This window comes from Dermacentor andersoni, chromosome 2 (genome assembly GCF_023375885.2).
Source record: "Dermacentor andersoni chromosome 2, qqDerAnde1_hic_scaffold, whole genome shotgun sequence".
In the NCBI taxonomy this organism is placed as follows: Eukaryota; Metazoa; Arthropoda; class Arachnida; order Ixodida; family Ixodidae; genus Dermacentor; species Dermacentor andersoni.
In genome coordinates this window covers 113396904-113420763 of record NC_092815.1, presented here as the reverse complement: position 1 = coordinate 113420763, position 23860 = coordinate 113396904, and the positions used below count along the sequence as shown (strand labels likewise).

The 23860-nt window shown below is 42.7% G+C and overlaps 1 protein-coding gene across 1 annotated transcript in view; it reads right to left on the bottom strand.

Moving 5' to 3' along the window:
* Positions 1–21959, bottom strand: part of LOC129387563 (uncharacterized) — an 849695-nt gene extending 827736 nt beyond the window's left edge. The window contains exons 1-2 of the mRNA XM_072286147.1: positions 21844–21959; positions 13951–14030 (exon numbers count right to left, since the gene is read on the bottom strand). Coding sequence (XP_072142248.1) covers positions 13951–14030; positions 21844–21959 — 196 coding nt within the window. The remainder of the gene's footprint in view (positions 1–13950; positions 14031–21843) is intronic.
* Between the last annotated feature and the right edge of the window lie 1901 nt (positions 21960–23860).

The window sequence follows — 23860 nt, the reverse complement described above, 5'->3', positions numbered from 1 at the left end:
TCTGCTGTTGCAGCGGCTTTTCTCTGAAGCGCCTTACCACTTCCTTCTTAACAGTCACAGTTACTTGCTTCAATATCATTCTAATTGGGGTAGAGCCTGCTGGACACGCGCAAAAGCACAGGCCTCGATGGATCTTGCACTTTTATCGTGAGTTTCAATGTGCAGGTGTCCTTTAGGGTTAGGTAATATCTCTCTGCAAAGAACCCTTTTATATTTCTTATAGTTTTGCCCATTTCATTTTTTTGTAGTGCAGGTTCAATTTATACTAGATATTTTTTGTTCGCACATACTTTCTTTATATAAAATCAAGCATATAGAACAAGTCGGCCGGTTCAAGTGTATTTCCTCAAGAAACAGATATGCACGGCCAATCACAATGCCTAGGAGACTAAAGCAATATCCCTCACTAAACTTCCGCTATTCAATTTAGGACACCCACCGAAGTAGTCAAGACACAGCCTAGCAGTAGGGAAGTCGTTTCTGCATAAGAGATATCCTAAAATTAAGTCCTGTTTTGACAGGCTTGCTCTTACAATAGGCCATACTATGCAGACCTGTTTGTCCTGACCTAATTTCGGACAGCGGACTAACACACAGGCACCACTGCTAGCCGTTTCTTCTCAGAACAATGATAAAATTGAATAATATTGTAAAACGAAAATCTTTGATAGCTCTATACGTTCTGTCTTGAAATATAAGCTATTGCAACGAAGTCAGATCAACTGTAGTAAGATGGTAAGAAAGGAAGGCGAAAAAGAACACGAGAAGATGAGACAAGTAAAATTACCCTGTCATTAGCCTCTTCCCTTGCAAATAACTTTACAGAAGCAGAAATTGCCTTTGCCACCTTTGTGTTCATGACCCTGACGCGGGCGCAGCTAATTACAAGCACTCGAACAAAGCACTACAACGAGGCTGACCATGAACCTTTTCTCGAGTTCAAGTAGCAGTGGTGGCAAAGAGGGTCTGGGACCTTAACCGTGCGGTTCCCGTCTGCGCCTAATCCCACTTACGCCTAAATGCTTTTCAATAAGCTTTGCGGCGTGTCCTCATGTGTGCAAATGCACAACGAGGGCGATCGAAAGGCCACTCTACAAACGTCACGCACAGAGGTTCACTCCGAATTCGGGCTCGATAGCGTCGAAGAGGAATCTTAGTGCGAAGCGACTGCGGAGTTAGCGTTCATATGCGTAGGGATCAGAGAAGGCTCAAAAGACGTATTTGCTTCGTAATCTGTAGTTGCTACGGATCGCACTGAGGCTTTCCTAATGGCATTGCGCAGCGGTTGCTTTCTGACCGTCAATAGATTCAAGGGTTTCGTAGACTGGTTCACGTTACCAAGCTTATTAGATAATTCGTCTCTTTGCCCACAGCCAAAGAAGAAGCGCAATTTGACTTGGTATTGTCGGTCATACTCACACGTGCAATCCAGTATATGTACTGATAATATTAGGGGAAAACATTGATTTACTGAGTATCCTATAACATTTATTGCGGCCAGCGTGTGACCTTGCATTGGCCTGACAATGTTTCGCACTGGTTCTCGTCGAACTTACACATCACATTTATTCGCTTTATATTTCATCGAACATGTTGTCAGGAATCTTACACCTGAGTAGTCACTGTTATTTGTACGACTGAGGCGAAGGGAAAGGGCATTACACATGATTGCAGGGTCCTTTTCTGTGGCCTGGTTTCGAATATTACGAAAGTCGCTTGTTGGACATTTATTTTGTCGGATTTCTTGGGAATTGAAATTATTAAGACTATAGACTCGCCAGAAACAGTGTTTCCATCGTTAAATCATTCAATTTTTTAGCAATAGCTTCGCATGGACGAACTAGTTTAACCTTGAATGTGATTTCCTACACCAAAACAGCAACACGCTATATTCGTAAACTTTAGAACTTGGTCGTCTTTTTACACAGCCGCCGAAGTCGAATTAATTTACAATAGAAACTAAAATGTTTTGATTACATCATCGCTTCAAAAAACACCTTGAGTGCATGTGTGTGTAGAATGCTGGAATATTGTTATTACTTGATATGAGTTTTATACAAAGAGTGAATTACCCCCTACATATGAAAACGAAAAACGCGTATATGACAAAAGAAACATAAGCTCGTCCAACGGTTTCTTGAAAGGCTCAGGCGAAGTGTTCGTGCTCTGGTAACTAGGACGACACGTCAGTAGGCTGTCTCAGCTTATCCTGTGCCAAATATCGGACCATAACAATGACGAACATAGGAACACAACAAGGCGCTGGCTCTCAACGGAACCTTAAGGGCCCAAATTAAAGCAAAATATCCGGTCTTCCCATCTGGGACCGCATGGTCAAGCATGTGTATGTGCATCGTTATTTAATGACACCTAGCTATAGCTTAGGCACAAGAAACAAACGAATAGCTATGATTTTAAAGCTTCTCTTCTAAAAACAACACTGTACGCATGCTTTATTTAGCTAAGTACGTTTCGCGATGTCAAATACGATTTCTTTAACATGCTAAACACATGCACTGACCCAACATGGTTTGTTGATTTCTTACTATCTGATCAAATAGTGTTGCTGTGCTCAGCTCGTGTGGCTTATCTTACATTGCTTTCATGATAACATGCCGCATTCAGTTACCGTTACCTTAAAAAGAAATCTTTAAGTGATAGTCACCCGACACGCTGCTTCTATTTTCTTTGGTTGTTTTGTTGCACTCCGCAAAATGACACCGTACCATGTCGCCCAAGTGTCTATTCAGCTTCAAGGCGGATGGTTGCCCCCTTAGCACAGAAAGGGGCATATGCAATAAAAAAAGAAGCTGTAGACAGAAAATAGACATTTCTGCCAACAAAAAGAAAATGGTTCGAAGTAGTAGAAAATAAAGCAGGGTAAGCGGAGCAGCGTAGCTCCTTAAGAAATTCCGCAACCGATTTTTTTTCTCGGCTTTTAAAGGGTTTCGCTTCATGCACTTCGGTATCCAAGCCCTAAGGCGCCCTTCCAGCTGGGTGCGAAGTCGAGTTGTGGAGATGAAGGAGGGCACCGGGACCAGGAAAAAATCATAAATAAACCAGCTCTAAAGTTGACTTCCTATTTATTTGAGCCTCCTTGGCTTTTTTTCGACGAGCTCCTTCTAGTGTTTCAAAATGGCAAGCATCTTTCGCTGAGTATGAGACACTTTCTGCGTTTTGTACCCACAGGCGAGTATGATGTAACTTTAAAGACTTTTTCTAGCTCGGTTTTGGAGTGCTTGAGAACACGCAGTAAGAACTTAATGCACCCGAACTTACGAGGCTACCCTTTCTGTAACCTTGCTGCAATACAAGCTAACGTGCATTCTCACGGTCGTGTGGGCTGTCTTTCTCGGTATAGATCTCTCGGTATAGGCAAACTGCAGCTTTGCTGCAACACCGGCTTATTTATTTACCGTGCACTGTTAGTTTGGCAAGCCCAGCAACCCCTAAGATGCAAACTTTGTTGTATAAAATGGAAGCTTTCTTTGCCTCTTCCTTCGAATTTTGCACTGTTGCTGCTGTCTGGCACGCCATGTCGGGGGTGGTTGAGAGCGGCTGTATACGTTTTTGGCAGGAGCTTAGCAGAAGGAAATTAATATATCAAAAAGGCGATTTCAGAAAAAAAAACCAATCAATTAAGCAGCAAATTGCCAGAAACATCATTGCACTTATAAATTACGCTACCACACAAATGCCTCAGTCCAGATATACTAAATAAACAACATTGACTACGCGAATTTGGTGATCTCAGGTGCATCAACACCAAGGGCAGATTTCACCAAATGGTGTAGGGACATTCATACGGCATTTATAACCGCACTGGTTAGGGCGCCGGTCAGAACGGCAAGCCCTGTGTGTTTAAATAATGCAAATGTTTCCGTTGATTTGTGAAATCTACTGCACTCGCTTTTATGTCCTGGTGAGCGCCCTAAAGTGTTACCGCATTACCAGAGCAAGACACCTCAGTACTAGCGACAAAGAAAATGTTTGTGCTCAGCTAGGTTTGGCATGTCACTGCTTGGTAGTTCCACACGTTCGATCCGCAGAACCTATCCCCGTCGAAAGGCGAGTCCTAAGAATTATATAATGCTTTTCTGGTGACTGATAGATGGCGAGCAAGTTGGAGGATGCCACACAATGACTGACACGTTTTGTTTGTGATTGACAAACAGAACAGAATCACATATTGAAAAGAAAGACTGTATTCACTTGGTGCCGAATTCACAAAGCTTACTTTTCGCAACTGCTGTTTGTCATAGGCCGGCTGCCTTAGCTAATGACATGTGAGAAATTACGATTGGCTCTTATCTGCTCTGAAGAACAGCTCCAGCCTGAATTGAATTCTGTGGTTGTACGTGCGAAAAACATAATTCGATTATGAGGCGCATGTAGTGGGGAACTCCGGATTTATTTGACCACCAAGGAATCTTTAAAATCATCCCATTGCGCGGGACACGGGGTTCTTACAGATGTAGCGTAAGAACGTGCTTGTTAATTGGGCACGGAAGCAGAGCAATGACATGCGGAGGCTTCTTTTCAGATTTATGCTACATTTTCTGCTTGAAAAGAACATCCATACTGGGACTTCCAACGCCACATGAACTCTTGGCATGACACTCATTTTTAAGTATTTACCTCACATCTACCACTTATTTACCACGTACACTAAATAGCATATGTGCCTTACACCCCTTATAATGTCCTTTAAATTACACATTGTGCTAAATTTTTCTTTTGAGATTTTTGTTTTCTTCAGAAGGCAACCCGAGTGCAGTGGGCAAGCGCACGAGTTCCTTGAAAATATTTTCCAAGGTGCGAAATCAAACTGCAGGCGCGCACAAAATATATATTTATGCAGTGATACCTTTGATCACTTTTAAAATATTTGGTAGGAAGCTTCTTTTTCATAGCTGCTTTTTTTAAAAAAGTGACGTCTAGCATTATCGTCCTGCCCCATTGTATATACCCATATACAAAACCACACAACATTACTGAAATGCATTTGGGTGGTTAACAATAGGCATAATAAACTGTAAGCATCAAATAAGTCATTCATGTTCCTCCTGCCACCTTTACCGTTCGCAGAAGCAAATGGTTAAAGGCACTAAATTAGGCGAGGCAAACACATGCGAAACCCTTTGTCACATCTGTTCATGTGTCCCATCATATTCGTGCACATGGGAAAGCAGAAGAGCTACACGTTTTTATAGCGTCGAGTTTTCTGTATCTAACGTTTGGTCACGCCTTCCTGGTTTTTCGTCAGCCTCGATAAAGTTGGCAGCAACATCACGATTTGTTCCTAATTTCGACTGCTACGGCTACGCAAAGGCTTCATAAGAACTGCGATGAAAATTCTCGCTACTATGGAACGTGCATCAATAAAGTTGCACACGTATAACGTTATCACGGCGCTACCTGATAAGGTTATCATGGTGGTACCTAATTCCGTATTGGATGTTATGCCAAGATGCGACACTTTCAGTGAAAGTTTCCAAGAAATTGCGAGAATTTAGGGCATGATTAAGGCATCTGAATAGAGTAACACTTGACAGGTAGGCTTATATCTGCGACGAATTCCGGAACCAGCACACTACTTTCCTTTAGTTCACACGTCCGCTGTGACCACATTGAAGTATCTTTCGCTTTGGCAGTCACCGGGCTATCCAGTAATTCAACCTAGTACACAGCACATGCCTTTCGGTACTATAACATGGCATATCCAAAGAAGCTGCGTGATTGCTTTTGAACAGCCACAAGTATTAAGCCTCAGTCTAAGTATGGACGAGTATGACTTGGTAACACGACACCAAGCTACAGGCGGCACAACAGTTTCTTTACATCGTGGTAGCAAAGGCAATACTCAGAGAGAGACAGAGAGAGACAGAGGAAAGGGGAAAGGCAGGGAGGTTAACCAGAGCGGAAGATCCGGTTTGCTACCTTACGCAGGCAATACTTAGATTCTCAAGTTAGAAAGGAGCCAGCGGATGCAGGCGACTGTTCACGAAACTTATTGAGTTCCACAAGGCCAATGTATGATCACGTGCCATGAAGTGAAGTGTAGCTGCTGCATCTGTTCTTGCGAATGCCATTGTCTTGCGCAAAATGGGCGCGTTGTTACCACTGACACCACAATCTGAAGGCAGCCACTCCAAACTTGCATCACAGATAAAAGAACTACAGCATCAAGCAACAAAACAGGGACACGATATACTTTACCAATAATAGAAGGACGGCTACCAAACTCAATACAGCTATACAAATAGTACTTTTATATGACTTGCAGCTTTGGTATTGAAACGCAACTATTATCTTCGAAAAGTTAACTTTTTACGCAGTTTTTTTCGTTGTTTACGCAAAGGACTTAGTTTTTCACAATGAAACTCAACATGGTGCCTTGATTCTCTGGTCGCAGTCATATTATATTGCTCTCCCTAGCACTACCGAAGAGGCAAAAAACCTGTTACACACGTACGTAAACTATCACACCTCCTGACGACAGTTTGTGAATTTCCTGCATTTACGAGTACGCCTATATGGCGTTTGTGTCTCAATTCGTCCTCGTATGCTTAGCGGCGTAACCTTTGTTTTTAAGCCATGAACCAATTATCTCAGCAACAAGTTTTGTTGAAGAAACGTACGTAAAATAAACGCAGAGGGTTGTCTATACGTTAGAAGGACAGAAGAAAATGTGGCGCACGTTGCTATAGTTCAACCCCGCAGGGGTGTCTACGTCAGCAGACATTTGGTGTGTTGCGACACCGTGCACGCGAGCACACGAGGGATGGACCCTCCCGCTTTTATCCGTGCGTGGCTTAGCCGCGCCCTGGGAAAAGGAGATCCCGGAGGCTGAGCTGATGCGGAATGTTAGGACCTTTAAGTCCCCTCTGCAGAGGCAACATACCCTTTTGGCCTCAGCTTCACGTAGACGGCACCCCCGGACTGACCCACCCCGGGGAAATCGGCAGTTGTCTTTTGCCATCCTCCTCTCCAATCTTCGTCTTTCTCTCACTTTTAATATTTCCTGTACTCTATTTATTTTCCTTTTACTTCCGGCTTCCCGAGCAGCAAGGGTTAACGTGTGCATTATATCCAGCCTTGGGTATATGTATTTGGTTATAGTGGGGATGTACCGCTGTCGTGCGCAGAACTGAATACTGCCCGTCTTTTGTCATCCCCTGGCTGGGCTTCATGGTGGACGGCGGCCATCCCTGACGAATATAGTAAAATTACTCACGGAATCAACTTTCCCCCCACTCCCTTATCGCTCCTTCAAGCGGGGGTGCACCGAAGAATCCTTCAACTTCTTTATGAATAAGAAAAAACCGTCCCAAAGTACCACAGTCAGCACGAAACCAAGACAGTCCACGTAAAATCTCCTTTTATTGTAGCAAAATCAATCGGCCCAGGCTACGAAGTAATTAAGGTGGGAAGCGGCGATCTTCTTGAAGATCGCGACAAGATGCAATACAGTAAATTGTCCAAACTAATTGCTTTTCGGGACATTCCAGTTTCAGTAGGCCCACGCAGATCCTTCAGTAGGCCCACGCAGTAGGCCCACGCAGATTCGACACCGCGAACAATGTCCGCGGTGTCGTCTCTGAAGATGACTTGTTTGATCTTGGCGAAAGTGAGCTATTTGAGGGATGGCAAGATCAAAATGTAGTAAAGGCCCAGAGAATAACCATTAAGTGCGACGGCAAGGAAATCCTCGCAAAACACGTAATCATAACTTTTGGAACTAGCAACTTACCACACTCAATAGAAAAAGGATACTGCAAACTCTGTGCAAGGCCATACATTCCTAACCCACGCCGATGTTTCAAGTGTCAGCGGCTCGGGCATGGTACGCAATACTGCTGAGGGCGCACTACGTGTGCAAAACGTGCATACAACGAGCACTCGTACGCCACTTGCACTTGCACAACCTGCTGCGCTAACTGAGGCGAGGAGGATCGCACCACGTGCTCCCGTTCTTTCCCATCGTGGAAAAAAGAAAAAGAAATAATTGAAATCATAATCAAACTTAATGTTTCATTCCAAGAGGCGCGTAAACGCTTCTCTATGAACCAGTCTAGTCCGTCCTACACCGATGTGGCGCGCCGGGGGGTAGAGCAACATCATTCAGCGGCCGTCCAAGTCCCACGGAGATTGACGGTGGTCACACCATCAGCCACCCCGGCTGGAACAGCCAGCGCTGTTCGGCCCCTCACAAAGAGGACCAGCAGACTCCCGGGCCTGCCAGACCCACGGCCACTGTCCGCGCAGATAGGTCCAAAACCCCCGCGAACGTGCCCGATCCACCGTCTCAGACGAGGTAGGGCAGACAACGAACACAACTCCGTCGCCTCAGACACCCAAGGAACGGCGCAGCTCCCTCGAGCGCCCCGGGAAGAAAGAAAAACCTCGCATCACGGGGCATGAAAGGGTCTCGTGGGCTAACCTAATTTATATACCTTAAACACTAGCGCAAAACACATTTAATATGGATGCACAGATATTATTTATTTTATTAATTTATTTATTGGATACCTGCTTCGCCATTCAGGCATTACAGCAGGGAGGGCACAGCTCATATAAACAAACATTCAAAATTACATTCATAAAGATTGGAAGAAATCATTTTAACAAATACCGACAGTGTCAGGTGGTAGAGTATTCCAATCTCTTATAGCACGAACAAAGAAAGAGAAGCGGAAAGGGTCACTTTTAAAAGGAACATCACGTATATTTACTTTGTGATCTCGCCTTTTAAAAGCATTTGTGGGCGGCTGAAAATACAATTCCGCAGTTATCCCCGTTTTAGAGTAGTATATGTCATGAAGAAATTTTAATCTGAGATTTCAACGACGGTGCTCAAGAAGATGCCAATTTAATGCTTTTTTTGCTTTCTGTCATGCTATGCATCTTGTCATAATTGCTAATTGGGAGAAACCGAACTGCCCTGCTTTGCACTTTTTCCAGTTTATCTACAAGTTCTGTAGTATATGGGTGCCAGCAAACACGCGCACACTCCAGTGTACTGCGGCGATGTGTGAAATACAGTTGCTCCCTGAGTTTCTGCGGTAAACTACTAAAGTTACGTTTCGAAAATCCCAATGAACCGACAGCCTTGTTCTTACCATAAATAACATGTCAGTTCCACCTTAGATCAGACGAAAAAAATACACCTATATATTTACATTCTGTCACTTGTCCAATAGTAGCATTATTTATAGTGTAATTATCGCTGTCGTATGAGCGCTTCCTGGTAAAGGTGACGTGAACGCTCTTCTTCACATTCAGCAACATTTTCCGTTTGTCACACTATGTGGAAATCAAATGCAAATCATATTTTAGTGCTTGTTGGTTAGGGTCGGTATTGATAATCCCATATACTATACAGTAATCTGTAAACATTTTAAATGATGATGTAATGCCCAAAGTGATGTCATTAATGAACAACAAAAATAAAAGTGGACCAAAAACTGACCCCTGGGGTACACCAGAAGTCACAGGAACATATTCAGAGGAACATTCATTGGCAGCCACAGACATCTGTCTTGAGCGAAGATACTCAGCAATCCACGCGATAACTTTGTCATCGAATTTGTAACGTCGAAGTTTAGCGATTAGTAGACTATGCGTAACGACGTCAAAAGCTTTTTAAAATCCAGAAATATAAAGTCAACAATATGTTTCTTGTTAGCTAATGAGACGAGCTCATGGGTGAATGCAACCAATTGGGTCGTACACGAAAAACCTTACCGACAGCCCTGCTGACTAGGATGAAGAAGGTTATTGTTATCAAGATGAGACATGATGCAGCTATAAATCACATGTTCCATAAACTTACATACAATGCTAGTTAAGGATACTGGTCTGTAATTCTCAAATCTGTACCTCTTTCCATTCTTATGAATTGGCACCACTCGCGCTAGTTTCCAATCACCAGGAACAACGCTGTTATTTAAGAAATTTTGAAATAAGCGACACAAGTACAAACATAAAATGCCCAAGCAATTTATAAGGAATGTTGCAGGGATGTCATCTGGACCACACACTTTTGTTGGTTTCAAACACTGTAATAATCGCTCGATGCCCGTCACACTAAACACAACCTCAAACATTTCGTCGGCTTCGACCGGAAAGTCAACACTATTAACCGCACTAATGTTTCAATGAGTTAACTGAAATACTGATGAAAAGTATTTAACGAAAATTTCGACCTTACTTGAGTCATCATTAACAATTCTATCGGGCCAGTGCAAGGGTGGAACAGAAGTGTCATCCTTACCATTTCTCTTAACATATTTCCAAAATTCCTTGGGATCACCCACTAATCTCTGCACCAAGTTCGCAAAGTATGTGCGTTTAGCAGATCAAGCGAGCTCTCTAAAGCTACGTTTTAACTCAACTAACTGTATGTGACGACCATCCGATTTCTTAGTTTTAATCTGCCGATAGATTCTTCTAATTTTTTGCAATAAGGAACGAAGTTGACAGTGAAACCATGGTTTATCTTTTGCTCGTTTGGAAGAGTATAATGTCAGGGATTTACTCCGCAACCAAGACGACATTAATGAACTTTTACGCAAGTGCAATCCAAAGGTGCTGTGTGTCCAAGAAACACATCTTAATCCTTCACACACGAACTTTCTCCGGCAGTATGTCATTTACCGAAAAGACCGAAACGAGGCCCTTGCCTCGTCGGGTGGTGTGCCAATGGTAGTATATAAGGGTGTTGCTTACCGGCAATTAGAGCATAAAGCGCCCGGTCCATGCTGTACCTTTTAATAAGCTTGTCACAATTACCGCCCTATACATCCCTTCTAACTACCCTCTTTCAAAAACAAAATTCCACAGCTTTATCTATGAACTGCCCAAACCTTGTATCGTAGTGGGAGATTTTAATGCACCCAACGCCCTCAGGAGAGATTGTCGTTCTGAAGCCAGAGGGCGCTTAGTAGGAGACTTACTCCTCTCTACAGGTGCGAGCTTACTGAATTATAAAGTGCCTGCATTCTATAGCGTGGAAAACAAAACATGCTCGCCTTTTGATTTAAGTATTTCATGTAGTACACCCGTAGCGTATTCGGATCGGAACGTGATTAAGAATCCATATGGGAGCGACTATATTCCAATTGTCATAAAATAAACAAAAGGTGATGCGTCCTCTCCACGCTTTCCCCAATGTAAAGTCGAGTCAGCGACAGGAAGCGCTACAAAGAACTCACGCGCATGACCTGAGAAGACATCTCTACACTTCCTATTGATGATGTAGTGCTATATTTGAGAGCGTTCATTGTAGATGCGGCATCAGTATGTATCCCTGAATGAAATACATCGCCCTCGAGAAGACGTGTTCCCTGTGGAACGAGGAGTGTAAGGAAGCTCGTGGAAATCAAAGTAAGATTTGGAGCCACCTTCGCGACTCCCCAACTGCTGAGAACTTGATCAGCTTTAAGAAAATAAAGTTCGAAAATAGAATAACCCGCTGCCGAGCCAAAAGGGAAAGGCGGAAAAAATCTGTCTCTGCCATAAATTCTTGTAATGACGAAAGAAAAGCATGAAACAGGGTAAACAAAATTAAAGGCAGTTAAACTCATCTTCTACTCTTAGTAAATACGCAAAGAGACACCCTTGAGGGCCAAGCTGATTCTCTAGGGGCACACTTTCAGTACACTTCTAGCTATTCCCATTACTCAGATGCATTCTTGAGATACCACTGACGACAGCCTTTGGATCAGAAAGGAAATAGAAATGAGCATTATAACTGTCCCTTTAATATGGCGGAATTTCAGGCTGCTCTAAATTCTAATAAATCGGGTCCTGGAAACGGTTGAATAGTTTACGATATGCTCGAACACTTGCACCCTGAAGCACACAAAACACTCCTATCACTTCTTAACGCCATATTCTCTGCCAACTATATTCCATCCGCCTGGAAGCAAGCAGTAATAATTCCTATTCTCAAAGAGGACAGGGATCCGTGTGCTGCCAGCAGCTACAGGCCTATAGCCCTAACTAACTGTCTATGCAAACTCTTTGAGAAAATGGTAAACCGACACCTGATCCATTAGCTTGAAAGCAACAAAATACTAAACCCCTTGCAGTGCGGTTTTAGGGAAGATAGACCCGCAACAAATTACCTTGTCTACATCGAGGCAAATATTCGCGATGCCTTCGTGCACAAACAATTTCTATTATCGGTATTTTTAGATATGGAGAAGGCATACAATACAACTTGGCGTTTTGGAATTCTTCGTGACATGGCTAGTTCGGTGCCCGAGGCAACTCATTGAACGTGATTAAAAGCTATCTCTCTAATGTTACGTTCCGTGTAAGGGTTGTCAAGGTGTTATCTCTTCAGTTTACACAGGAAACGGGTGTACCACAAGGTGGTGTGCTGAGCTGCACTCTGTTCGATGTGAAAATGAACTCGCTATGTCGGGTCACACCCCGCACAATGTTCTATTCTGTGTATGTGGATGATGTGCAAAGAGGATTTAAGTCATATAATAGCTTATCTTTGAGCGAAATATACAGCTTGGTCTAAATAAATTGTCTAAGTCTGCTGGTGAGAATAGATTTAAACTAAGCCCTCAAAAAAGTACACGCGTTCTCTCCGCGAAAAAAAGCGGCATACTGCCTGACCCCGCTATCTATCTTAATGGACAACTTTTATCTTTCAGCCGCAAACATACATGTTTAGGAATTACCTTAGACTCTGAACTAACCTTTGTTCCTCACATAAGATATCTGAGAGCGAGGTGTCTGAAGACAACGAATCTGCTCAAGCTCTGATCCCGCACATCTTGGGAAAGCGACATGAAGATGCCTCTTGAGCCTCTACACAAGCCCTATACGGTCCCGCCTTGATTACGGAGCTATAGTATATAACTCTGCTGCGCCTAGTGTTTTGAAGACGCTAGATCCCGTTCACCACTTGGGTGTACGCCTCGCTACAGGTGCTTTCAGGATTAGCCCCATAGAAAGCCTGTATGTAGAATCTAATGAATAGTCGCTGTATCTGCAAAGGACATATCTAAGTATTGCCTATGCTTTCAAGGTTAAATCAGATGTGGAGCATCCATGTCACCCATCTATTCATGACATGTCTGCTGCCAGGCTGTTTCGTAACTGCCCAGCTATAAGGGCTCCATAGAATTTTCGTTTGGAAGCACTGGCTAAAGACACAGGCGTCCCACTTCTAGAGAATGTCCTAATAGCTCTCACTCGCCTGTCTCCACCCTGAGAATGGCAGACCGTTCAATGCGACACCACCTCTTTTTTTTTTTTAGATATATAAAAGCGTGCGCCGGATGTACATATACACTCTCATTTTCGTGAACTCCAGGACAAGTACTCATGTACAGAATAATATACAGATGCTCCCAAGTCCTCTACTGGTGTTCCTTTCGCAGCTCTCGGGCCTTCATTTTCAACATCCGGGGCACTGAACCCACACACAAGTATATTTACAGCCGAAGCCTACGCTATATTCTCGGCTACTCAACACATAAGGCTCACAAATCTCGCTAGGGCGATTGTGTTTACAATTTCATTCATTGCAGACAGGGCCCCAATTAGTCTACGAATCACAAGAACTCCGTTTTTAGTGAGCTGTACAGCTTGCTGTGTTCCACATATATATCCAATCGAGTGATTGTAATATGCTGAGCACATGACCACAAAGGTATCAAGGGCCATGTAGCTGCCGATTAAAACGCTACTTCAGTAACTTTTTGTGATAAATATGCAAATATTCCTATCCCTGCCTCAGGCCTAGTGTTTTCTAGGCCGTATACTGAGGAAGCATTGGCAAGCACAGTGGAATACCGAAGCATTGAATGAGCTACACATGATAAAACCTTAACTAGGAAACTGGATACAAGAGAAAACAGCACGGTACAAGGACGTCTTTGTTTGTCGCTTAAGAATAGGACACATTACAGTACGCACTCTTACCTCTTGACTGGAAGCGATCCACCGGCTTGTAGCAAGTGCGGTAATATTCTACACAGTTCTTCGTGTTCTTCTTCAACGCCCTGCAGTAGAAGCAGAAAGGAAAAAGTATTTCCCTTCTGCACACTGCGAAAACATACCTCCACACAAGGCACTTTTTCTTCGCAATGAACCGCTTTTTAATCTGGAAATCATCTTAGAGTTTTAGCTGAAACCGACACTCTGAAAATCATTTGGCCAAGTAATGTTTGCACGTGATTAACAGCCTTGGTATGCAAGAGGTCTTTTGAAGCTCTTGTATCACTTTTATGTTTTGCTTAATTATATTTTTTATGTAACCTAGTTGCCATAGCCCACATCACTAGCTAGTCAGTGTCATTATTTTGGTTGCTATATCTTTTACGCCACTTAAAGCGATAGCTTTTAGGTCCTTTTACGGCCATGCCACATGTGCTACGAAGGAAAAATTGTCCATGCCATCGATAATTCATTTAAGATTACCGTTTGTCATGGCGCTCTTTGGCCATACCTGGCCCTTGCGTCATAAAACACCAAACCTCAATCGATGGCATATTTCAGCCGGTTTGTCAGCTTTTTCAGGACACACAAGTAACATTGACATCAAAAACTATTTTAATACGAAGCAGCAGGAGGTTAATGTGGGTGAGTTGGTGCAACATACAACAAGAAATAAACTGCGTTAAAAAAAACGAAGACTAAAAGACGAACAGGTACGAGGTATCGTCGTACCCGTTCTTTTTTTAGCCCTCATCTTTTTAGCGCAGACTGAACCAAAACTGCTTCCTAAAGCTACCATGATGTATTTTTTTCTGTATGTGCAGCTATGTTGTCCTACTACCTATCGTCATTCGCACGTGGAAAGCAAGCATTCATTTCTCTGGACGACCGCTTCCTGGCAAGCCCAAGAGGTGTCGTCGGCTTCGTTGAGCACCGCTCATAACAAGCAGGACCATCACCGAGGCTTCACTGGTGGCAGTGACTACGCAACAAGCATTGCCTCACGTATTCTTTCTGCATATGCAGGTTAGCTTTGTTAAAATCTTGCCCGATGTTCTGCTTGTGACGTGTTTGCTCTCGTTGCTGCCACATTTTCTTTTTTTCTCCTTTGTGCACTTTTCTACGAAGTTGTTTGGTTAGCGCTTTGTTGCGAACCCAAAATGCCGAAAAATTCAGAGCTTGCCCAGAGGATTGAAGCAATTGAGGCTAAACTACGAAATGTAAACAGCGACTTCGCTGATGACATTTCCGGTAAGCTTATGTTAAAGTCGCACTCCACTGGGCTTGATGCTGCTGAACTAAGAAAGCAGGTTCAAAACCTGGAAGCAAATGTAGGTGTCTTAAAATAGCATCATTGAAAACACGCGGGATGAAAAACTTAACCTTACATCTGACAACAAAAAACCAATGTCGGCGGAGAACAAAGCACTGTCCGAAAGGATGGCTGAGCTGGAAGAATGCTCTAGAATCGACAATGCTGAGGTCAGGGGCGTCCGCTGCGCCCAAAACCGGACTGCATCGCAATCATGCAAACCATCGGTACTAAAATTGGCTGCCCGGTAACGGCGGCTGACTTCGATGTCGCTCATCAGGTCCCTACAGAAGTGCAAGACAAGAAAAACATCGTAGCTAGATTCTGTTCCCGCACGAAGAATGAAGAATTTGTCAGTAAGGTACATAAGGCTAAGCTTAGAAGGGTTTGGGTGCGAGCTATTTGGTACGGATCATTCATATTTAAAACAGCGCCAAAAAACACGGACAAGGGAGGACACAGGACGAGCGCTGCACTGGACGCAGCGCTCGTCCTGTGTCCTCCCTTGTCCGTGTTTTTTGGCGCTGTTTTAAATATGAAAGGCTAAGCTTCACCTAAGTGACATCGCTGTGAAAGCCTTTGTTGATAGCGCGGTCTACGTCAATGAACACTTGACACCGCGAAATAAAGCGCTCTTTTTAAAGCGCTTTAACAACACAAATGGCAACAACACAAATGGCAATTTCTGCAGACCCGCAACTGTCAAAATCAACGCCAGAAAAGCCGAGAAAATCAGAGTGTACCGCATTGCCGATGATTCAGACTTAGCGGTCATTAACTAATGAGGATTAAGTTTGTGCCTCCCTTAGCCCCTTTCTTCCATCATGGCATCATTACACAACGAGCGAGTTAAATGACTTCCTTCAAAATAGTAATCGCTCTCTTATTGGTTTCAACACGCGCAGCCTCCGCAAACATTACGATGACTGCCAGAATATGCTTTCAACACTTTATTTCACGTTTTCAGTCATTGCTGTCTCGGCGACCAGGCTTAGCGAAGTTGATTAAAACCTGTACTGTTTCTCTTCTTATATATCAGCCTATACCAACAGACAATCCAGTAACTAGGGTGGAGCAGCTGTCTATATCTCGTCTGGAATCCCGTACAAACGAAGACTCGACCTCACGTTAAATATTGAAAACTGTGAATCAGTTTGGCTGGAATTCGATCCCAACTTTCTCAACACCGATAATGGACACTTCCTATTTGGTTGTGCTTACCGTTCACCTTACGTTTCAGTTCCTAACTTTAAGATTTGTCTCGAAAGAATAATGCCAAGGTTATCCGTGGAGACAAAAAATGTCGTAATTATGGATGATAGAACCATAAATTTGATGGAGTCATCTCCGAGCTCTGTAATTTATTCGTCTTGGGTTTTGGTTACCAATGTCTTATTAATTTCCCCACTCGTTCAGTTCTGGGGTGTTCTAGCACTCTAAACGATCATGAATTGTCTCATCTTTTGAATCCACGTGATGCAGGAGTACTTGACTGAGATTACTGAACATATCCCCATCTTTCTGCGCACTACATCTGCACACTATTCATATTCCAACTCTTACACGAAACTTGTTTTCGATAAAATATTATTCTGAGAAGCTGTATCTCACAATGAATTGTCTTTCGCTCTTGACGCCAATCATCCGCAGGTAGCCTTCTCGTGATTTCTAACGAAGTTGTTATCACACTATCATTCCTAGTCTTAGATAAGCAAATGCAAAAGGAAAGTGGCTTCCCCTCAAAATCCATGGGTCACCGATAGTTTGCTAAAAGCCATGCGCACACGAGAAAGCCTTTATATAAAAAAGACAGCCATTCAATATAAACCTACGTGCGCAGTACACTGAATTTCGCAACACACTTTCTTCCCGGCTTAGGAAAGGTAAAACCAAATATTATGCAGGAAAAATAGTTAGATGTGGTTCTGGCGTAAAGAACCACATCTAACTAAGAAAGAGATGGCAAGTAGTGAACTCATTTTTGAATAGGAAGCAAGCAGCTGATAGCGTAGCTAAAATATCCCATGATATAGTAATACTCATTTAGAACCACTTATGATTGCAGATACTTTCAGCGATTTCTTTTTTTTTCTAATATCTACACTCAAGCTGAACAAAATTTACATACATCTAAGCACTCCTGATGAGGTTGTATCAGTGATCAACAATTTAAAAATAACTTGTGCTGGACCGGTCAACATTCATCCTAGTCATGTTAAATTAATTTCTAAATCAATATCATTTGTACTGTCTGAAATTATTAACCTCATGTTTAAAATAGGGACCTTTCCTCGCGAGCTTCAACGTGGTAGGGTTACTTCAGTTTTTAAGAAAAGCGATTGCTCATTAATATCTAACTAAAGGCTAATCTGTGTTTTACCTTTCTTTAGCAAGGTCATCGAGAAAATAATCGAAAAACGATTGATGAATTACTTAAGTAAATTTAATATTCTTTCACCTGACCAATTTGAATTTAGATTGGGTTACTTTACTGACCTAGTGCTTGTATCTCTTACTGACCAATTAAAGAAAGCCATGATGACGGTAAATTCACAGCATCGCTATTTGGAGAATTCGCAAAGGCATTTGATAGCACAGATCATGAGATTCCTGATGTTAAAATTAATTCAATAGGTATGACAGGTCCTCCTTTACTGCTGTTGTGCAGCTACTTACAAGACAGATACCAGGTTGTTAGTGTTTCCGGTGATTATTCTAAACGTCAAATGATTAATTTAGGTGTACCTCAAGTATCTATTTTGGGCCTGTATATTCTTTTTACTTTATATTAATGGTCTACCTAACTGCCTCACATCTCCTAAGTGTATAATATATGCCGATGGCATTACAATTACTAATTCTGGCAAATGTCTGTAAACTGTAATAACCAGGCTTAATGGTGATCTTCATAACTTGTTAGAGGGAGCGAGAGAGAGAAAGAGAAATAGAAGACAGGAAAGGCAGGGAGGAATAACTTGTTAGAATGGCGCGAAATGAATGGACTTACCATTAATCCCACTAAAATTAAATGGCTTTTATTCTGATTCCAAAATAAGTCACCACTACGCATTCCAACCATTTCACCCGCCGTGGTTGCTCAGTGGCTATGGTGTTAGGCTGCTGAGCACGAGGTCGCGGGATCGAATCCCGGCCACGGCGGCCGCATTTCAATGGAGGCGAAATGCGAAAACATCCGTGTACTTAGATTTAGGTGCACGTTAAAGAACCCCAGGTGGTCAAAATTTCCGGAGTCCTCCACTACGGCGTGCCTCATAATCATAAAGTGGTTTTGGCACGTAAAACCCAATAATTTAACACCCATTTCCACTGGTAACCATTTATTATCAGCAAGTGAAGAATGCACATACTTAGGTTTTAATATTGACTGTAACCTAAAATTCCATCACCTTATAACTCATATCAAAAAGAAGTTATCACATGAAATGCGCACTCTCATTAGGGCACATCCATTCTTTTCACGACCTGTGTTGCTCTCACTCTATTTCACGTTGGTACACTCTCACATTAATTACTGCATAACCGCCTGGGTAACACGTACACTATTCACCTAAAGCCGATATAAACCATCCAGAACCAGGCAATTAGAATGATCACGTCGAGTCCACACACCGCCAATGCTCAACAGTTACTACAAGCAAATAAGATTCCGGACGTTGCAGCCTTTGTCAAGTACGACCTTGTCACTTTTCTTTTCAAACTATTAAATGAAAAAATCTCATTATCGCTGATTCCTACATCATCCCCAACAAACACTAACTAAACATGTTTCGCGCTGCATAATAACTTCATTGTGCCCAAAGTGCGCTATAATTACCCCAAACAGGCCGCTGAATTTGCAGCCATGTCATTATGGAATATATTACCATTTGTCATAAAACTCTACAAAACCCATCGCGTCTGCCATAAATTGAAAAATGCTTTGTTATGTGATATATATGTGACACTGTGTATTGCATAACCCGAGTTTCCTTTTAGACCTGTCATTCTTATGTGCTCCAACATGTTACCTAGGTTTGTTATTTTTCTAATTCTTTTTCCTCCTGCCACTTTCCTGTCGCTTTGTCTATGTCTGCTTCTCGATTTCTTTTCTACTTTCAAGTTTCCTGGCATTCTCCTAGTATTTCCTCCTCTCCTATGCCACTTTTATTTAGTTTCACACTATTGCTTATTGCTGATATATTTTTGTCTATTAATATGTTCATTTACTTGTATCTGTATTTCATTACTTATCCTTTCTGTAATTTTACCGATTCAACCGCTGTTTCTTGCCAATGTAACTTTTATGTTAACGATGAACAGGAGGTCCCAATTCAGTTTTTACTATGGGACCTCCTTCTGTATACCTCTATCTGTAAAGTATATTATCTAATAATAAAAAATTGATTGATTGATTGATTGATTGATTGATTGATTGATTGATTGATTGATTGATTGATTGAATGATTGATTGATTGATTGAATGGTTGATTGATTGATTGATTGCACGGAAAGAGCCTGGAGCGGCCAGTCGCGCGGCAATTTTGCATGCACATTTGCAGCCTCCTTTCACACTCGGAAAAACACTTTTATGTAGCACCTATTGATCAAAAGAAAGCTGTTTCAGGAGTTTTTTATGTCGCTCTACAATTTCCTCATTGACACTTTTAATCTAATCTTAATATTTGAGAATTTGCGTAATTAAATATGACCAATTATCTAAGTGCAAGGAAAAAAAACTGAGTATCTGCAAGCGATGGCAAACAACATTACCTTTGTTATGTGCAGCTGCGTTGCATTTGCATATTTTTAAACTCTGGCTAAAGTTAGCTGGTCACCCTGTATATACTGTATATACATTCATTCACGAATGAGCTATAGTTATTTGTGAACAACTAAGGGGCAGCAAAGGACACACACACAAAAAAAGCGAGCGCAATAAATGCTTCTTGTATTTTCACCTCTATAGTCTTGGCACTGCCAAATATTTCAAACCCCTAGAAAAGCGTCCCTTTACAGCACGCGACATTTGAAACCACTCTGATGCTTTCTTTCCGAAACACTAGGCGCTCAATGCCTTGGAATGCTCAGTGGCCCGGAATTTTGCGATTCACAGCGCCTTTTTTCAAAAACGTTCTTTCACAGAGCTTCTCCGGTAGCCACACAAGGCAGCCACAAAGCGTAACTACCGATGAAGCGTGATGTGGATTGCGCCACAACGTTCTCAGCTCGTTGTTCTTGAAGCTATCGCAGTGTTAAATTACTTCATAGAGCGTTTAATGCTCGCAGAAAACCGAGTGGGTGGAAGTTTACATTGCTCTAAATTCAAGCACGGACGATTGAGTTAGGACAACTTAGTTAAGATTGAGCTGGTGTTGATGGTATGGTACAGAAAGCACTTACCAAAACCTAAGACACGGCTTACGCAACCAAGGGTCATCACGTTTGGGGAAGAGCGCTTACTAGAAGCAAGTGAGTGATGTTGCTTCAGTAATTATAGTTCTGATGACGAGGCAACTATGCACGAAAATGCGCAAGAGGGTAGAAATATCCATCACTACAAAAGTATGAAGATTCAGTAAGCAATGATTGCGTAATGGCGATCTGCATTGGCCGCCAATGCCTCGATCAATGTCCTGATTGCCACTGCTTGGCCGTCTAAACACGCGCCACCTCTGCACATACTCTGTGAGTATCAAGGCAGCCAAATACAATTTGCGAGTGTTTTTTTTTTCTCTTGGTTGTTCAGCCAACAACAACAAAATACGTTTCTTTCCCTCCAAGGCCTTAACCATCACTGTGAAGTGCCAATTAACTGTTACAGGTGCTTCCTGTCTAAATGTGCCGCCATCGTCCGAACTCTCGAAACTCTCCTTCGCACTACTTAGTCAACTCCAGCTTTTCTTGCTTGGTCAGCCGTTGCCAACGCCCCCTCCATCGTTATCGAGCATGTTTTATCGTCAGCAACTCTTCCGTTACATCCGAAGCTCGACATCTACTTGAGTGACATGATCGGCGTCAAGCTGTGCCATCTGTGCTCGTCAATACTTATGTACGTTTCCGTTTCCCCCGAAAACTAATGTCTCGGAAGCACAGACACAGTGCATTCGGACGTGGACATGAATGATGTGGACATGGGGTACATGGGTTTTTGCCCAACTTGACCGTAAATCATTCCCGGTGTTTCCTCAATAATGGCCTTTCCATATTTCTACATATAACAAGTCACTAAGCACCCCTTCACATCGGCCCAAACTACTTCCAGTACACGTCAAATTACTTGTTCGGCATTCCTATGTGCGAGTCCGCAACGAATAGTCTGCCTGTGAAAAAAGGAGAGAACTTTCTACCGACACAGTCAGAAGCATGTGCAAGCTAGGAAGCTCTATATGGCGGTCCATTAGCTAGCAGAGCTACAAAAACGAGGCAATGACAATGCATTGCCTCTGACAATGCAGCAACATCATTTTTGGCCAACTTCACTCGCTTTCACATCGCGGCGTCTGCGCTTCACGACTCCTCGTAGCGGACCATTTTGATTGTCCAGGGAGGAACATCTACGTTCGCACTTGTGTGGGCACAAGTATGGCTTGCCATATTTGCCATACTCTTCTAGCTTGCGGCACACTTCCACATTGTTAGCAAGGTCCACTATTTTACTCATGCCTTTTTCGACTACGTCCATGTTGACGTGTTGGAGTCCTTATCACAATTTAAATGTTTCTGTCATATTCTGACCAATGAGGATACGTTCACTCGCTGACCAGAGGCGACACCGCTACAGGACGTTCCAACCAAGGTCATCTCTTCGGCCGTCATTTTCACATGAATCGTCTATTTAGGCTTTCTCGCCGAGATAACTAGGAACATTTATTAAATGCTCTTTGATATAATGTGCACGTTTTCTTTGCAGCGAATTTAAGAAAATTTTGAAACGAGCAAGCTTAGGGCTTCCTGGTTGTACAAAAGTGTTTATAATTATGGTATAGTTACACCGTCGTTTACACTGTCATTTGCACGTGCCACTTAGACCTGAAAATGACGTAGTAGCACTATAAAAAGCACTGCGCAACAACACGACACCGTTTAAAGCCCTTTTCGTTACGAAATGACACAAAGAAACTTGAAGGAGGTGTAATGTTCGCCAACTCACCCGAAAAAGGCGATGAAGCTACCATTCTCAATACAGTGACATCATCTTGGGTGTCCATTTATGATATCGTATTGAAGTTATTAGGCCACAACCTAAAGACGTGTAATGTTTTCTCCATTTGGTAAATATATTCTTGGCATGCATACAGAGAGCTCGCATTCGTCATCGCCTATTTCCACAACAGCATTCAGCTTGGGTATACTTACATAATTATTATCATATTTCAAGAGTGTTCTGAACGAGAAAAATAGTGCCCTTCAGTTTCCTACTTGCACATGTGTTATGGAGTACCTCATGATATAATTTTTCTAAGCCAGATCATGCAAAAATATGCTTACTGCTTGCCGTGTTTCTACCATATGTAGTTTTATTTCTAAGAGAGCAGTAATACTTTGCAATACGCTCGAACATACAACCTTACAGTTCCCAAGAGCACCCACTACATCAAGCGTCGAGTAATACATGGGGCGAGTACAGTGCCTTAGCTACCAGTACTATTTCCAATGCGCACCAGAACAATCAAGCAAAAGAACCATTGCGCCACTAGTAATTGAATTTAATCAAGTATCCCTTCCACTGCGGTCAAGCGCGATTCTAGCAATATCATCGCCGTAACTTTCAGTGAGCACCAAATACTGTGGTGTAATTCAATGTCACAAAACGTCCTGGTTTCACAGAGGGACATGGTGTCTCAAGTCCAGTGCAAAAACCAAGACGCTAGTCTTACACTTGACATGCACGCTGATCTGCCTCGATCAGTCATCAACAACTTCAAGGTGCCGGTATAGGAGAGAAGAGTCCTTTACTCAGACAACGCCATGGCACTGCATGATCTAAGGGAACCATCAAACTGCAACATCATAGCGCGCCACATCAAGATTGCATGCGGGAGCACTTTAAGAGAGCTCTGAAGATAACCACCAAGAGGACCGGTAAGGCCGCGCTGAAAGCCACGACAACGCGCAGGGAAGGAAAATCCTGCTTTCCCATCATATAGGCTGGCCCTGGGATGTTCTGCAGCAAGGTGAGAGAGGACCGTCACTGATAGAAGTCCCGCAGCGAAAACGTACTCCCTGCGATTTATGATCGCGACGCGATATCGAAATACGCTGTCGCGAGGGGCATAAGTTTTTTGACCAAAGGGTATAGTAAGATACATCATGAATAACGACGTCATCTCCTTATGACAGTGGCGATGGGAACGCACTGACCTGACCACCGGCATTCACCGTCGGGAGTAAAATGCCGTGCATACGGAAGGGAGCATAAATTCCAAGTATTTGGTGCTTCGTCTGGGAATAGTACACCAAATAGACCTCGAACCATCGTTCTCATATTATTTCTCTTCACCTTTCCCTTTGGTTTGCACAGAAAAGGGTTGTCGGTCGATAAAGGCATTTCTAGTGTACGCATGAAAGTGATAACAGTAAATT